Source organism: Vicugna pacos, chromosome 19, assembly GCF_048564905.1.
Source record: "Vicugna pacos chromosome 19, VicPac4, whole genome shotgun sequence".
NCBI classification, from domain to species: domain Eukaryota; kingdom Metazoa; phylum Chordata; class Mammalia; order Artiodactyla; family Camelidae; genus Vicugna; species Vicugna pacos.
The window spans coordinates 33,499,882-33,513,700 of record NC_133005.1 but is presented as its reverse complement, the minus strand read 5'-3'; the positions used below and the strand labels follow the sequence as shown (position 1 = coordinate 33,513,700).

Sequence of the window (13,819 nt, the reverse complement as noted above, 5' to 3'; positions counted from 1 at the left end):
ACCTTTTACTCAGTACCAGAAGAATTTTTTTTTCAATTTGGTTTCCTTAGTTAAGATTCCTTATTTAGATAATACTGTTTAGTATTTTCTACTTATGTGCTAACCACAGAATCTTTTGAAAGGCCCACAAATCACAATATGGAATAAGTTTCTGGGTTCTTTTTTTAACATCAATCCAATTTTTGGGCTGTTACAATACTTTGAATCTCCCTAACATGTTTCAGGCAGATATAAAATTAAAAAAAAAACAACAACAAACCTGTACATAACACCAGCTCTAAACATATATATATATATATTCTACTACCCAAGAAAACTGATTTGTAATGTTGCAAATTCTAGCATATATCTAGAACTGTTTCTATTTTTCTACATATACACTTCACATACACTTATGTATTTTACAAAATCAGATAATTTTAGACTTCCTGTTTTGAAAACATGGTTTTTTAAATTGCCGTGCACTACTGAAGTAAGAGGAAAATCAAGGGTCTGCATTTTGGAACCAAATGAGGAAAGTGTTTTCAGTAAAGCAATTGCTACCTGGAGGCTGAATGAGATGACATTATGTCTTATTCAAGGAAAGCAGTTTAGATTTAATTTTTCCTCCTTTTATAAACATAATGCTGTAGCCCAATAGAATTTAAACTTCTACTCTCATTTCTGGTTTTCATTTTTATTTTTGTCAAAGTTAAACAAACTTAAACTACGGTATCTGAACTCTAGGAAAAAATCTAAAATAATCTACCAGCTCTTTTGTAACCTATTGGTACATTCTTCAATATTCTTACTAATATAATTAAATCAATATTTTTTGGTTTTGTTTTCAAATAATTTTTAATAAACAAAAAGAGCTCCTTCTCAAGACAGAGCTGAAAGTTACTAACACAAGGAACATTTTTACTTACTGTAAGTTGACCTGCTACCCCAAAATCTGCAAGTTTTGCATGTCCTTCTGTATTTAGCAAAATATTTCCTGCCTTGATATCTCGGTGTATTTTTCTCATAAAATGAAGGTATTCCAGTCCTTTAAGTGTTGATTGTAATATTGTAGCTATTTCATCTTCTGTTAACTGAAAAAAGAAGGAGAAGTTAAAATTATATTAGTTCACATAAGCACATTTGTAAAAGGAAAAAAAATTGATACAACTCCTTTCCTAGAATGTAAACATAAGATCTTATTCAACTTGTGAACAGCATTTGACAGCTTGTTATTACCATAGCTAGGCTGCTCACTCCCAAAGTTGTATTTCCAGCCCAGATCTCTCCCCAAATATCAGATTAATATATTTGCCTACACAACACCTCCAACTGAATTCCTAACAGGCATCTTAAGCATAACATGTCAAAATCAAATTCTTTATTTCTACCACAGCCACACCCCTCTCCTTACCTACCCTACTCTACTCTTCCCAGTCTTCTCTCTCTCAATAAAAGACAATTTCATTCTTCCAGGTGCTATGGCCAAGAACCTGGAGGTCATCCTTGATTCTTCTCTATCTTCAAAATACACGCAACCATATCCTTGGTAATGACTCTCATCCAAGCCACCATCATGCCCTCCTTGCCTGAACTATTCTAATAATCTCCTAACTGGTCTCACTGCTTTTGCCCTTGACTTTCTACAGTGTATTTTCCACATGGCAGCCGTAATGAACCTTTTAAAATGTAAGCCAGATCTTCTCAACCCTCCAATGGCTCCCTAAGTCACTAGGAATTAAAGCCAGTCCTCACCAAGGTCTTACGTGATCTGGCTCCCAGCTACCCTCATCTTCTACCACTTTCTCCCTTGCTCATCCTGTTTCAGCCACGTAGGCTTTCTTGCTGCTCCTTGAACACTCTAAACACACTCCCACTTCTGGGACAGTAGTCTTCAACTAGATTTCTGTATGATTTGGTCCCTTCCGCACTGTCTCTGACCTAATGTCACCTCATCAGAAAATCAGAGAGGCCTTCACTAGCTGCCTCCATCCCTGAATCATCTCTATCCCCTTATCCTAAGTATTGGTCAACGTAGCTTAATCACCATCTGACATGTTATACGTTATGTGGATACCTATTTAAGTGATGTCTTCTCTATTAGAAACATAAGCTCCATTTTAAAATGTCTTTGATTTGCTTACTATTGTATCCCTAGCACCAAGAAAGCCACATGGCACACAGTAGCTCTTGAATGATGACAAATAAATGTAAGCAAGAATGCTGGAGACTGACACAGAATATCTGATTAGTCCAACTTTGTGCTGATTCAACCCCAGTCCTAAACAAACTCAATCAACAAACTCTCAATCAGTTCCCCTTATGATGAACAACTCACACTTAGAAGGGAATATGCTGTGGTGCAAAAAAATATGAAATTTGGATTACAAAAATCTCTTTTTTCACTCTTGGCTCTACTTTCTAGTTGTGTGTCTTAAGCAAGTTATCTAATGTCGCTTAGTCTCAGTTTCTCAATCTATCAAATATGCAAATCACCTTTTATCAAGACTGTCATGAAAATCAAATGATATAATAAGGCATGCAAGAATACACATGGTTTAGTAACTATTATACTATCAATCAATCACCAAATATTTAATAAGCATCTATTATGAGCCAGGCATTATGCTAATAGTATCAAAAATGGCTAACAACTATTAAGCATTTTTATTTATGCTAGACACTATTTTTATAATCTCATTTAATCTTTATAAAAATTCAATGAGGTAGGTACTATTGTTATCATCACCATTTTATGGACAACGAAACTGAACACAGACAAGTAATCTGTGCCAAAGGTCACAGAGCTAACAAGTGGCAGAGCTTTCACTAAAATCCAAGCAAACACTATTGGCACAATGGCAAGTGAGAGACTGTGGTACCTTCTGTGACCAAAGAGAACAAAGCTCGTGACTTGCTTACTGACTCCTTCTTCTAACTAGCTGGGCTGATCAATTAAGGCAGCACTGCCCAATAGAAATATAATGTGAGCCAGAAATAGAACTTTCAATTTTCTAGGAGCCACATTAAAAAAAAAAAAGAAGCAAAATTAATTTTGATAATATATTTTACTTAACCATATTTATTCAAAGTATTATTATTCCAATACACACACAAAAAAAGATTTTTTATGTTCTTTTTTCGGTAATAATTCTTCAAAATCTGGCATTTTATACTTACAGCATGTTTTAATTCAGACTAGACACATTTCAAGTCCTCAGTAACCACAGGGGCTAGTGAGTACCAGGCTGGACAATGCAGAGTTAAAACATATCACAAAATAATACATAATAATTAAAGATTCCCAGTTAACGAATTTGCTATTTAATTAGACAAGCATGCTAACTCTGAATAATGTAAATTAAGAGAAGCATATAGTAGTATGGATAATCCAAGTTATACTGAGTTTTAAAATACTCCTACCTTAGGAGCTTGGGAGTAACAGATACATACTACTGTATATAAAACAGATAAACAATAAGGACCTACTGTATAGCACAGGGAACTATATTCAATTTCTTGTAATAAGCTATAATGGAAAAGAATCTAAAATATATATACATACATGTATAACTGAACTGCTTTGCTGTACATGTGAAACATTGTGAATTAACTACACTTCAATAAAAAATAAAATAAAATAGTCCCACCTCATAATTTGTATAGCACCTCATGATTTTAACAAAATTAATTTTCAAAATTCTACATATACTTAATATAGGTATATTGTTCCTATGTTCCTTATTAAAAGAAAACAAAACAAAAATTAAAGGCTAACATATCCCCTGTTTCTACTCATTCATATACAGTCCAAACAGAAGCCAGTTATCTTTTTAAAAATGTATATCAGATGGCTCATTCACTTGTTTAGAATGGGTTCTCACTAAACTTGGAATAAAATTCAAACTCAGTGTCATGGCCGACAACACCCAACAGATTCCAGCCCTGTCTCACCTCATCTCCTGCAGCTTCCCCCTTACCTAGTCCCCTCCAGTCACAGTGGCCTTCTTTCCAGATCTGAAACATGCCAAACTCATTCCAGCCTCAGGGTCTTTGCACTGGTCATTCCCATACCAAGAATGTTCTTTTAGAACTCATAGCTCCTTCTGGTAATTCAAGTTTTACTTTAAATGTCAGCTCCCTGAGTGATCTTTCTCAACCATCTACTCTCAGGTAGCCCACTGAGCACGCTCCATCACTTTATCCTCACTCTTTTTCTTCACACCAATTATCTCCATCTGGTATTTATTTTCTGGTTACCATTAATTGGCTTTTTGTTGCCCTACTAGAAAATGCACTGCCATGAGAGCAGGGTCGTTGTCTTATTTACTACTGGACCCCTGAGGCCTAGAACAGGGTTCTAGAAATACTTACTGAATGAACAGACAAAGAGTTTAAGTGACTGGACCCAGACTAGAGCCCACGACTCCTAGCTTTTATCCCAGCAATCACAGTAACAGTAAATCTTCCTTCACAGAGAATATTCTCTGATTACGAGGATTTAGTGAAAGTTAATCTGTGACATGCTGGGTAGGAGGAGAAATTTTACACATGCCAAATTTAAACACTCAGAACTCATTGCTTAACCAAGATTTGATAGTAATTTTTCTCCTGAGTAAGAAATAAGCAAAGTATTTCACTGGATTGGGGTGGTTGGTATCACAACTCCCACATTTAGGAGACATCAAAAAGCAGAGGGGGAAAGAACGACTGAAAGGGGGAAATTTGACAGTCATCAGAAGTCAGACAGTGCACATGAATAAAAAGCGGAGAGAAGAAGATGGTGTAAGAGACCAGCTCAGCTGCATTCTCCTAGAAGGCAAACTTACCGTTTTATTTCGTAATCGAATGATATCAGAAACAGACCCAGCCCCACAGTACTCCATCACAATCCACAAGTCTGTGTTCTTAAAATAACTGCCATAATATTTAACTACGTGAGGGCTAGAGAGAGAGAGAATACAAATTAGCGGAACAGCCTTCAAACATCTCTACTAATTCATGCTGCTAAATACATAAAAATTAATATCTCAGCTCAAAAGACCAATTATCCATATTTAAGGTTAAAATGGACACCCTCTTGATAAGAATGTAAAATAGTCTTGATTTCTGGAGGGCAATAAACAATAATAGTGCAAAAATTGTGTGGGTCCCTTAACCCAGAATTTCTAAGTCTATGATTCATCCTAAGAAAAGAATTACAGATACACAAAAAGAAACAGTTAACATCACAGTACTGTCTATAAAAGAGAAAATTTTGATACCACCTTAATGTCCAACATTAGGGAGTTTATTTAAGAAATAATAAAGCATCTATATAATGGAGTAACCATGAAGCCACAGAAAATGTTATAGAAGAATACTTGATCATATGAGAAGATACTGTTTCCCAAAAAAATAAACCAAAAAAGGCAGGTTACATAATAGTAAGCACAGTGTAACTCCAAAAACAGATATGGAAGGATGTGCATACCAAGTTGTATTTAACAATGATTATTTCTCCAAAGGGAAAAGTGGTTTTCTTTTTCTTATTTGCATTTTCCCAAGAAGTCACATAAACTTTATAATAAGAAAAAAATAAAAATCACACTACAACCTATTATTATAAAGAAAAAATATTCAGATCAGACTTGGAATTTGGGGGCTTGAAGAGAGGTTTCGGGGGGAGGGTATATAGCTCAAGTGGTAGAGTGCACGCTTAGCACGCACGAGGTCATGGGTTCAATTCCCAGTGCCTCCTCTAAAAAATAAACCTAATTACCTCCCCTGCTACCAAAATAAAATAAATAATACAACAATAAATAAAATATTTTTTTTAAAAAGAGAGAGATTTCAGAAAAAAAGTCAAACCTCTCATGAAAATGAAATAATCCATCCTCTGAAGCTACCAGCTTTAACTAGCTAGATTGTTACCAGGGCTAAATATTGCATAAAACAGTAACTGAAGATGCTAAAACCATCTCAGCTTCATTAACTCTCAGAATTTCAAATGCTTCTTCATCCTTGGGAAACATGCCAATAACAAGCACAGCAGGGAAAAACCACACACACTCACAAAATGAACATTAATGAAGAAACGAATGAATAATTCTCTTAAGATATAAATCATCACATCTGCTCTCCCTTCCCTAAATTTCTATAGCATTTAATGCCTCTACAAGGCAATTACTGTCAGGTACTTACTGTTGGAATACATTCTATGCAACCATGTATTGTCAACTAGATCTTCCTGTACCTATATAAGCCTGGCCTGTCTAATTAAAGTCTATAAACTCCAAGAGGACCCGCACTCTGCCCTGTATTTCTTTGTATTTCTTACGGTGCTTAGCACAGAGTAGGCGCTTCGAAATATCTCTTCGTTAATTACAGACATTTGCAAACCCTGTTTGGAACACAGCTCTTGCACAGTCTATCGAAAGTGGCAAAGTTCCAATTTGCCAACTGGAAAAAGCTTCCATAATGTGGAAGGAAGACAAGAAAAACTACCTTACTCTGCTCCATCCAATCAAGAAATAGGAGGACTTTTATCCAGCAGAGAGCAACCACAAAAGTGTACAGAATAAAAGAATGGGAGGGAGGGAGAAAAGAAGTGACTGCACTCACAAGTCTGCAAGACCTAAGGGCTCCTGGGCAAGTCTGCCAGCAGGGAGCCCCACCAGCCTTAATGTGGAAGCTTTACAAACAGGAGGTACCAAGTTGTTCTGCTGATCAAAAGAGCTTCAGAAGGATGAAGGCAGCCTCAGGATGCAAGATGTTCTCATTCTGCTTTCAACTCTCTGGAGCTGGCACTGCCCCTCAGTTCGTGTTTCTCTCCAATCTAAACTGAGGAAGGATGCGCCATCGCAGTGACCTCCCATGCTGTCACGGAACTTCAGAGCAAACCACGTGCTTTTCTGCGGTCGCCTGTTGGCCTGACTTCCTGCTTGCAGCATTTGACAAATCTTAGTTCCTCAAAAATAAAATGCTTAACTACTCTTAGCTTGAATAATTTCTTAAAATTCTGATGGAACGAACCGAACAGTAATACATAAATGAGTGTTCTCTTTCTATAGGGCCATTTGATAGTCTAAGGTTTCTGGAGCTAAAAGCATTTAAATTATCTCTTCTTAGCTGTCTCTGCAGAAATGTTTTCTCAATAGGAAGTAAGAGAGATCATTATCAAAAAAAAAAAGGCTAGCCACACCACCTTCTGCCTCTTTGCCTCTTCTTCCTAGTTTTGAAAAAAACAAAACAAAACTATGCAAAAATAGAAACTATGAAAGTTTAGCTACTTAAACACACAAGCTTTTTCATTTTTTTCTGAAAAGAACATGCATTGTGATTCCACTAAGCTCTCCTTTCTGCAAAATATCTAAGTAAATGCAATTCCAAGTGTCAAGCTCTAAATAATCACAGCAAATTCAAAACCAGGTTATCTCCAAGGTAACACCAGATACCTTTACCTGTCACATTGCTGCATTATAGAGATTTCTTTGATTATCTCCTGCAGGTCTGATTCCACTGGGACTTGCTTAATAGCAACAATCTGACCGGTCTCCTTATGAATAGCTTTGTAGACGCTGCCATAGGACCTATAATTGGGGGAAGGAGAACATTCATAAAGTCAAAGCCAAGAGACAAAAAGTGGTAAAACACAAGCAACTCACAGTTCTAATTTATATCCTTAAGTGCCCAAGACATATATCCCTAGTTACACTTGCAAAACTGAGATAGCTAAAGTACTTCGGGAAAAAAATTGTCAGTAAGAGAACTACCACAAAATGGTACCTTAAAAACCACATTTAAATTTTACTGAATGTATTAGTATGAAATAATAATAATAATTATAGTAGCTACCATGTACTGCATGTCTGATGTCTGCTAGAAACTGTGCATCATCTGAGGTTCACCCTTACCAAAAAGCAGAGAAGAGGGTCATTATTTCTATTTTACAGATAAATGTGAAAAGGCTCAGAGACGTTATGTGACTTGCCCAAGGTCACAGAAGTGATAAATAAGTAGTCAGTTCACAATATAAATACAGGTGTATCAGAATATAAAGCTTACATTCTCTCCACATCTACATTGGGGCACAAAAATGGGGGTCTTTGTTTCCTTGTATTCACCCTAGTACCACGTCTTTTAGACCCTGCTCCTCTTACTTGCAATAATACTTAAAATATGATGGAAACTATAATTGTAAGCCTCTTTAATGCTAGTATCAGGTGAACAGAGCACATACAAATTCTTTTTGCCTTTTTTCTCCATCTTTCCTTAAGAGTTTATTATCAAAATAAATAAAAAGCTTATGTATCCATTCAATTTGGGTGCTAACAGAGCAGTAGATTTAGAATCTAAACACCCAGGATTGGAGTCCTACCATATCACATACTAGCTATCATTTACAGACATATTATTAACCTTGTGCCTCAATTTTCTCATGGCAAAAATACTAACTACAAAGCAATTGTGATGGTTAAATGTATTATCATCATCATCTTACATAGGTTATATTTTCATTGAAATCCTTGACAGCTGGCAGTGAAATAATGAGTAAACTGTCTTTCATATTTCCCAAATACACCTGCTTCTTCATACTGCCTTGGTGAAGAAAAGATTAGAGTGTCAACTAATACATCAAAATTGTTGAGTGCTCTAGCTAACAAAAAGATGCTCAAGAACTGTTTCAATGTGAAAGTAACATAAAAGTCTTCAAAAAGTCTATGCAGAGCACATAAAAAATTTCCATTCCATCAGAATCCCTCACACGGGGAAAACTAGTATTATGATTCTTAAATTTTGCATAGAACTTTTTTTTTTTGCCAGAGAAAGGCAACTGCTGACCATGTGTGGGAGATCTAACCACTGACTCTTCCTCCTTGATATGATAACCCCCTGATTTGTGAGGGTGGCAAATGCTTAGTCCCAGGGGGACCAAGCCAGTCACAGGATTTCTACTTCCTTCTGCCAGTGACTGAACTAGTAGGAAGCATATGACCTAGTTCTGGCCAATGAAATTTGAAGGGAATTCTGCTGCTGGGTCTCTGGGAAAGACTTTCTTCCCTGATAACAGAGAAGTAAACTAGGCAGTCCATTGTTAACTGCCTCTTCCTTTTCTGCTTTGGTCACTATCATGTGAGGCATGATGCTTGAAACAAACATGGCCATCTTGAGACTATGAGAATTACGCAAATGCTAAACCATTATCAAGCCAATTAGCCATTCTGGAATCTTTATTCCAGATTTATTGTTACTTGGTTATTAAATGCCCTTTTCGGTTAGCCGCTGTTAGATGGGTATTCTATTACTTTCATCCAAAGTTATTCTTGATAGCCTAGGTCCCACATATGTGAAAATGTCTTTATTTCACACTGGAATGAGTTTTGCTGAATGGAGAATTATTCTCTGACAATAGCTTTCCCTCAGCACTTTTACTGCTGTTTTCCGGCTTCTATTGTTGTGAAGTCAGTTATCACCAGATTATCATTTTTCATAGGTAATCTCTCTGTAGCTTTTAAGATTTCCTCTTTGCCCTTAATATTACATAATTTTACTGTACTATTACTAGGAGTCGATTTAGTTGGCACTTTCTAAGCTGCTTCAATCTGAAGGCACATGTCTTTCTCTGAGTTTGGAAAATTCTCAGTATTTCCTATCTCTTCTAATATTTCCTTGTACAGCTCCTATTGGACCGATCCTGGACCCCCTCAATTCGTGCTGTCTTCCTGGTTTCCAACACGATATTTCTGTCCTGGCTTTTGTGATCAGTCTCATTTCTGGCTTTCAATTCACAAATTCTCTTTTCAGCTTGTCCTGAAATTTACTGGGCTTTAGAACATCAATTATTGTATTTTCATCGTCAAGATTCCCAACTTTTTTCTTTTTCTTGGGGCTAAATGTTTATGTTAATAATCTCATGTTCTTCTTTTAAGGATGTGATTCCCTCCTTTTATCTTTTTGAAAATCATAAACAAATGTTAAATCCTGTTTCAGACTGCTCCATTATTTCTGCTTCCTTGGCTGTGAGTTTTCTCCTGCTTGTTAGGTCTGCTGATTATCTCATGGCAGTAGATCTCCTTGTATGGGTTTCCTTTCATTTTGAATAATTTTCCTCTACATAATGCCCACTGTCAAGAGTGTTTCATGATGTCATGAAGGTACCATGGTTCCCTTCGCCCAGTCACCTGGGCCGTACAACTTAAACCAGGTCTTGCACGAGGATTTGGGGGTTTTGTTCCTCAAGATACCGTAACTGAAAGCAGTCCAGGCCCAGTTCCTATAGTCAGCCCAGTCCCTCTGCTGTTTCCCCAGGCCACAGCAAACGACAGCACAACCTCACACAGGAAGCCCACCTATAATCTCACGGCAAGGGCAGGGCATGCTTTACCCTCCTCATTACAGCTACCTTTTCCATCCCTGGTCTGTAGCTGGCTATGTATTCTTATATATAAAAAATTAATTTTCATTCATTATTCATATATGTTTGAAATCAAAAGGAGAGGTCTTTGCATGCACTTACTCAGCAGTCTTGATCAGAACACCCTCCACGCCCACTATGCTATCTTGACAGCAAAGAAAACTCCAAGAGCTCAAATGAACTATTAGGATTCATGATTCCACAGACTGCACTTACAGTACAGATGATTTAGAAGGCTTCAGCAATCATGCTACCTTATAGGCAGGTCCCTTAAAACTTGATTCCCTACAACAAAAACTTCAGTGACTCAATGAATTTGAACTGGCAGAGAGCAAAGATGGCGGAGAAGTAAGTGTTTCACCCAAGCTATACAAGGCAAGGGTCAATGTAGAAAAATAGAAATCATACAGCATCTGAGGCCAAATCAACCAGACACAAGTCTTAACAATACTATTCACCAGCTAGGAAACCATGGGCAAGATGTTTTTGTTATCCTATGATAAAAACATAGTAAGTCAATGCATAAAACTTCAAATATAACAGAAGGAAAAAAGGTGGTAGGCTCTAATTCAAAACACTTTCCAAATGCTGTCCATTCATCCTGGTCTGGAGCTTTGGCTCTGCTCTGCCACAGATCCACATGATTTCCTCAAAATGCAGGGCTGCAGCCTCAGGAATCCCATACAATCCTTTAGCCAGAGCTCACTTCACAAGGCGCAAGGCGGGGAGAGCTTACGATCTACTCATTTTCCAGAATCAGGTAAGGATGGCGTGGCAAGTTTGTGTTTGGAAAGGAAGTGCAGAGCAGGTCTTGCTTTGGGATTCCACTAGTTAAATAAAGCTTGTTCAGGCTCATTCAATTGGGATGACAGAAATCCAAGCACTTGTGGTATCACTTAAAAGAACAATATGGTAATAACACGGGATGATTTGAAGCCTTATGTGTTTTCTCCCTGGTGATATTTTACAGGGAAATTTCCAGGATCCTTAATGAAGACAGCCATAGATCTAAAATACAATTTAAAATAATCATAATTAGCTTAGTTTTTCCTTATTTTATATTCCTGGTAATTCTCTACTTGTAGTTTTCTTGTGACATTCCCCAAACCCAATCAACCCAAACAGAGCTCCCTTCAAGAACACCTAAATATACTTTAAGACTTAAGACTTAACTTTGATTTAACAGAAGAAGATCTGAAAAATGTTTCAGTTGATATATTTAAAAATAAAATAGTAATAGTTGCCGTTCACTGAGCATTTATCAGGGGACAAGAGCTGTACCCAGTACTCTACTCCCATTTTCTCGTGTAAGGGAGATGCCAGTATCCCCACTTCATAGCTCAGGTTTGCGAAGCTTCAAAATATTCCGCAATTTGCTCAGGCTCACTTGTTTCTTATGACCAATAAACAGTGGAGCAAGAGTTTTAACCCAGATATGTCTGACTTCAGTCTACGTACTTTTGTTAAAGATGAAAGAAACAAGTCAGTTGTACACATAATCACTTATGCCCATCACTCGTTAGCTTATTTCAAGTATAACCTATGAGCATGATGAGATTAAGGGCTTCGAACTCTGCCTTGAGGAAAATACCTAGGGATATCAAGCTAGGATCTCAAGCTAAAGCTGAAAACAGCAGGCAAGAGACACAGAGGGATTGTTTTTTCTTCCCTTACCTTTAATGACGCCAGGTCAGCTTGTGGTTTCAGATTCATCTTGCACTTGTCTTTTCGCAGCACAGCTGGTGTCATCTTTTTCTTCCCTTCTCTGCTTGATCTCTTGCTTGCTTCCAAAGAGTTTTTTTCCAACTTACAAAAAGATGATGACTAATGTTTTTTACGAGGAGATAATCCATGAAAACCTATCCCACATGATCCAGGATTGGGTTTAACATTGTGCTGTCTATATTAGGCATAAAAAAACACTAAACTCCAAAATAATCTAATGATGCATAAAAGCCTATTTGAAAGAAGATATATTAATTAGACAATAGACATTTTATAAGTTGATATTTCAGGACTTCTCTTGAATCAGAAGTATTCCTAAGAGATTTTTTAAAAATATACAAACACACACCCACATGATTATTTGCTTATATAGGCATAAACAATCTCTGCAGAATCCATAAAAAACTGCTATACTGGTTGCTTCTGGGTGGCTGAGAGATAGAAATAGGAGGCAGATTTTTTTCATTGTACACATTATGCTTTTTGGATTTTGAATCATATGACTTGGTTACCTATTTAAAAAGGAAGAATAAAAACTTCAGAAAGAATGTCTCTAATATTTTCATGTCTTGGTCGTTACAGAAAAAGAAAGAAACATACAAAGATTAAATAAAAAATACATGTAAAAGTACAAAAAATTATGATGGAACCTTCATTGTTATCATGAAAGCCAGTGATGTCCACTATTATCTGTTACCAAATAGTATTTCATTAGTAACTCATTTACAAATCTGTGTTTCAAGAAGTCCATTGGTTCCCAACGTGGGATTCTGGATCTCTTAGGAAGCTGTAAAGGCAGGAACAGTCCTTGATTTATGTACTGTATTTCACAAAGCTGTACTAACTAAAAGACTGAATTCCATTTATTTTTATACATTCTTTTTTCCCTTCTTTTTTTGGGGGGGAGGGGTATTAGGTTTATTTATTTTTGAGTAATTTTTTTTTAAATGGAGGTACTGGAGATTGAACTCAGGACCTCGTGCATGCTAACCACTCTACCACTCTACCACTGAGCTATACCCTCCCTCATTGTTTTTTAAATAAAACAAGTTATTCCATATCTCTCAAAAGCCATGAACAAAAAATTAAAAATATGTCTGATTAATAAAAATTTTTAAATGAAGTACAAACTGATTAGTATTATCTGTTAAATAGATAAAGTCATACAAACCACAGATTTTACAAGAGCGAAAACAATAGATGTCCGTCTTGTTCAAAAGGCCAGGATCACTGAATCTGTCTATAGTAGTGATTGCAGGAAGAGGGAAAGGGCATTCCAAACCGTAAGTTTACCTCCCATCCCACCCAGAAGAGTGCTGCTACGCAACATTCCCCTTTCTTCTCCTTAGGTTTGCAAATTAATTGTCATGACAAAGGTTCATATCCCCCTGGTGTCGGGGCAGGAGAAAGACTGGGACCCACTAGTCCACCCATATTTTCTGTACACTCACCCTTCGCCCAGTTTCTCTAAGACATCAAACACTTCTTCTGGTTGTTTAGTTAAACTATCTTCATCCAACTTTTTCAACTGCCTGTGAATGAAGAAATATAAATACAAAATACATTTTACTTGCTAGCAACTAGAACACAAAATGCATTATTTCTTTTATAATTAGCACCTTAGGAATTTCTCTACAAAGTCTTTACTAGTAGATGACAATAAAGCCAAGTGAACAGACCTTTAAGGGAAGCTGAAGGGTGGTTCTACGGAAGTGGTAC

General features: G+C 36.7%; 1 protein-coding gene across 1 annotated transcript in view; it reads right to left on the bottom strand.

Moving 5' to 3' along the window:
* The window catches only part of STK4 (serine/threonine kinase 4), a 76,230-nt gene that overhangs the window by 57,417 nt on the left and 4,994 nt on the right, over window positions 1-13,819 (bottom strand). Inside the window, exons 2-5 of the mRNA XM_006202502.4 lie at window positions 13,552-13,632; window positions 7,422-7,550; window positions 4,809-4,923; window positions 909-1,073 (exon numbers count right to left, since the gene is read on the bottom strand). Coding sequence (XP_006202564.1) covers window positions 909-1,073; window positions 4,809-4,923; window positions 7,422-7,550; window positions 13,552-13,632 — 490 coding nt within the window. The remainder of the gene's footprint in view (window positions 1-908; window positions 1,074-4,808; window positions 4,924-7,421; window positions 7,551-13,551; window positions 13,633-13,819) is intronic.